Source organism: Octopus bimaculoides, chromosome 25 (assembly GCF_001194135.2).
Source record: "Octopus bimaculoides isolate UCB-OBI-ISO-001 chromosome 25, ASM119413v2, whole genome shotgun sequence".
In the NCBI taxonomy this organism is placed as follows: Eukaryota; Metazoa; Mollusca; class Cephalopoda; order Octopoda; family Octopodidae; genus Octopus; species Octopus bimaculoides.
Genome location: NC_069005.1, coordinates 5,447,476 through 5,452,126, shown reverse-complemented (window position 1 = coordinate 5,452,126; position 4,651 = coordinate 5,447,476). Strand labels below are relative to the sequence as shown.

Genomic DNA, 4,651 nt, shown 5'->3' with positions numbered 1-4,651 from the left:
ATATATATATATATATATATAATATACACACACACACATACATACACACATGCATATACATTATATACATATATGTACATATATACACTGATATTCACAATGTCTCTTCAGTGATGTGCTATGACATATTTTCATTGCTGTTTGTGAATATCAGAAACTACTTATATACGTACGTATATATGTATGTATATATTTATGTATGCATGTGTGTGTGTGTGTGTGTGTGTGTGTGTGTGTGTGTGTGTATGTGTGTATGCGTGTCTCTTGAGTGTTCGACCAAAATGTCGTGCGGTGAACAGAACCCGAAACCAAGTCAGCCCTGTTGTTAACATCAGGTCAGTCCTGATCGAAAAGTCCACTGATTAAAGGTCATTCCGGCCGTGACCATCCCATTTTTCTCTTTGTACACGGAACTATTGACCATATTATCTAACAAGTCCTTTTCAAGATGATTAAGTATGATCTGAGGAAAATCTAGCTGCTATTTCTTGCAGAGTCTCTCCTGACTATGTTATACAAAAAAATCAAACGAGGGTACCTCTACATGGTTCCTTTATCACGCTAGAAATAGCTATCAACTCCCCTCAATCGCATAGCCTATTGTGTTGAAAAGGAAGGACTCATTAAACAATGTTGTTCCAGATATACAGACAGATGGTGTGGTCACGGCTGTAATGCTTTTGATCATGGTTCCGATCGATCAAAACTGACCTGGAGCTAAACAACATCTACTACTACTACTACTACTACTACTACTACTACTACTACTACTACTACTACTACTACCGCCGCCGCCGCCGCCACCATACCACCACCACCACTATTACTACTACTACTACTACTACTACTACTACTACTACTACTACTACTGCTGCTGCTGCTGCTGCTGCCGCTGCTGCCGCTACTACTACTACTACAATAAAAACTATAACAACAACAACAACAGCAACAGCAGCTGTAGTAGCAGCAACAGCAGCACTACCACCACCACCACCACTTGCACCACCGACACCACCATCACCATTGCTACACCACCGCCACCGATGATAATGACAGCAACAACAACAACGACAACAACATGATAAAAATAATATACAAAAATAATAAAAACAATATGAAATAATACTTTTCTTAAAGAAATTGTTTTATTGGAGACCTTATTGCACAATCGATGGTAAGTGGTCTGTTCTGATGGTATTTATTCAGTTTCTGAAGGCACTCGGTTGGTCTTGGTGGCACTGGCTCAGCCTTGATGGTATTTGATCAACCCTGATGGCACGGGGTCATTCTTGATGGCATTGCTTCAGTCTTGGTCACTTTTGATGGCATTGAGTCAGTCCTAATGGTACTGGGTCAGCTCTGATGGCATTGGGCCACTCCTGATGGTATTGAATCAGCCCTGATGATACTAGGTCATTCTTGATGGTATTGCTTCATTCTTAGTGGTATTGAGTCACTTTTGATGATATTGAGCAAGTCCTAATGGTACTGGGTCAGCTCTGATTGTATTAGGTCATTCAAGATTTCCTTATCGAAACAGGCTTAATGGAAATGAATCACGCCTGGTAGTATTGGCTCAACTATAATAGAAATGAATCATTCCTAATAGTAGAGGGGGAGTCATGATAGTATCGAGTCAGTCTTGTTAGTGTGGAGTGAGTCCTGGGGATATTGAGTCACCTCTGAGTATATTCAGTGAGTCCTGATAGTATCGAGTCACGTCTGATGGTTTTGAGTGAATCCTGATAATGCCAAGTTACGTCTGATGGTATTCAGTGAGTCCTGATAGTATTGAGTCACATCTGATGGTATTGAATGAGTCTTGGCTGTATCGAGTCCTGTATGATGGTATTGAATGAGCTCTGATTGTATTGAGTCACATCTCATGGCATTGAATGAGTCTTGATTGTATTGAGTCACGCCTAATTCTATTGAGTGAGTCCTGATATTATCGAGTCATATGTGATGGTATTGAGTGAGTCTTGATTGTATCGAGTAACGTCTAATTCTACTGAGTGAGTCCTGATATTATCGAGTCACATGTGATGGTATTGAGTGAGTCTTGATTGTATCGAGTCACGTCTAATTCTATTGAGTGAGTCCTGATATTATTGAGTCACAACTGATGGTATTGAGGGAGTCCTGGTTGTATCGAATCACCGTTGATGGTATCGTATAAGTTCTAATATCTTAGTCCTGTTACTATGGAGTCAATCTTGAAGTTAAGTAACTGCTAGTGGTTCTGATGGTATTGTATCTGGTCCATTCCTTGAATAGCGCTGGTCTTATAAGTTCTAATGGTATAAATACCTTCGAATGGTTTTAAAGATCAAATATCGAAAGAGTTCTGTTGTTCTGATCTCTATTTCTTGGAAAATTCTCAGGGAATATAAGCGAAACTATTAAATATAGATCGGATTCTATGATTCAGTTTGTATTGTAGTGTCCAGTTGTTTAAAAAGGTACACTGGTTTGAATTAGTTTTAAAGGTTTAAGAATCTCCAGGACACCGATAATGGTATTGATTTTGACTATGAAGACGATCAAATTAATTTTTGAAAAGAGAATATAATATGTCTAGTGCGACTAAGTTATATAAACAATTCCAATGATATGACTCACGGCATTAACGTCTGAGAAGAATTCATGGGTTTTGTTTTGATGGTTTTGGATGTCGTGGCTAATCTAGGCAAAACTTATTATTGTTGTCACTCAATTCTAAACAAAAAAGTCAAAAAACAAACAGGACGTGTATTTGAACAATTGCGGTGGTTTTTCGAATTACACAATTTAGTTTCAAAGTTGTTTATTTAGACAGCGTTAGTAGTATAGCTAAGTTCCAATTATATAATTAATGCCGGTGGTATGATATATTTTCAATGGTATACCGTTTGCTATTGTCTAAATTCTAGTTTCAGTGACTTAGAAGTTTCAAAGATATGGCTTAATTATGTAAAATACAACGATGGTTTGGTATAAAATTTCTGGATGATATGATTGAGCAATATAAAACATACGTTCTAAGTTCTCCGGGTGGCTTTGGATATTTTCATGGCCTCATTTCATTGGAATGGTTCAGTTATCTAAAATGCACCATTTGTGTTGTCTCTACTCCCCAGATGGTATGCCCTGTTCCAGTGGTATACCTCCGTTATCAAGGTATGGTTCCGTTAGTTAATCTTTATCGTACTCAAGCTACCAAGATGGTATGGGCTATTTTCAATGATATAATATGGAAGGTATGACTCAGTTATTTAAAATACAGTGTTGGTTTTGCGAAAACTACCCGGATGGCATGGATTAGTTTCAGTGACAGAGCTCAGACTCAATGGTATGGCTCAGTTATTTAAAGTCTCGGTGGTATAGTCTAAACTCTCTGGATGGTGGTGTGCGTATGTTTAAGAGTGGTTGCTCAATTTCGATGGGATGGCTCAACAATCAACCGATAGAATGAACTAAACTTTCCGGTTGGTATGGTATATTTCAGAGTTATTGCTTAGTTTCATTGGTATGGCTAAGCTATACGATGTCGAAAGTGTGGCCTAATGGCCTAGAGTGTCTGTGGAATGATTCCATTTCCAAAATATGACTCAGCTAGCTAAAATATATCGATTGTATGGTTTGAACTTCCTGGATGGAATGTACAAAGTTTCGATTGTTTAAGACACTTTAAATGACATCTAGTAATGTTATCTTTTCTGTCGATATGACTCGCTTCAAACAGTTTCAATGGTATGTTACAGTTACAATGGTATGACCCAATCATCATACCAGTTACAATTTCATGACCCAGTCGGCTAAATATGAGCGATGTTACTCACTTAAATTACAGTACCGTTGATCACCTAACCGAGCAACTTCAGTACAGACGATGCGGTCTAAAATCACGACATGACGACACGACTCAGTTCTCCGATATGACCTCGCCTATCCAGTCTAGATAAGACGAGACGCGAGTGTTGACGGCTGGGTAGTCCCCGCTGCACGTGCTGATGCCCCATGAGATGACGCCAGCTAACCTCCACGTGTCATTGCCGTCCCTACATGCCAACGAGCCGCCACTGTCACCCTACGAGAGAAAACAAAATCACAGCATTATTATTATTATTATTATTATTATTATTATTATTATTATTATTATTATTAGTGAGTGAGTGAGAGAGCGGTGCACGCCATCAAGGTGACACTGGGGTAGAATATACGAAGTCAATTAAACCCATCATGACTACCCGTCTGATAAGGGTACACCAGGCACATGGTTCACAACCATATGTACGCAACATGGTGACATTATATCAAGATAAGCAGTACATGACCTTACAGGTGGGAGTCCAGTTAGAATTTTCTTCAGGTCGAGTAACCCATCCTGCTCAAAAGGTCTCCGAATAAGGTTCGTAGAAGGATGATGAACGAAACACCCGAGTGTGTTCCAAGGGTGAATTATTCCAGAGTTGAATCATTCAAACTCCAAAGATTTCCGCTCATCACATGGCTGTGATGCTCCCCAACTACTCCTGCTCGTGATCAGGGATGCACATATCGTCAGCCACCAAGGGACATGCTCAACCGGTTAAGCTGCTAAGCATTTTCTCCAAAGCGTTCACGATTGGCAGCACGCCGCCTGTAACACACACACACACACACACACACA

General features: G+C 39.5%; 1 protein-coding gene across 1 annotated transcript in view; it reads right to left on the bottom strand.

Moving 5' to 3' along the window:
* Nucleotides 1-1,159: 1,159 nt before the first annotated feature.
* The window catches only part of LOC106880032 (chymotrypsin B), a 25,208-nt gene continuing 21,716 nt past the window's right edge, over nt 1,160-4,651 (bottom strand). The window contains exon 5 of the mRNA XM_014929834.2: nt 1,160-4,069. Within this exon, the coding sequence (XP_014785320.1) occupies nt 3,905-4,069 (165 nt within the window). The 3' untranslated portion in view covers nt 1,160-3,904. The remainder of the gene's footprint in view (nt 4,070-4,651) is intronic.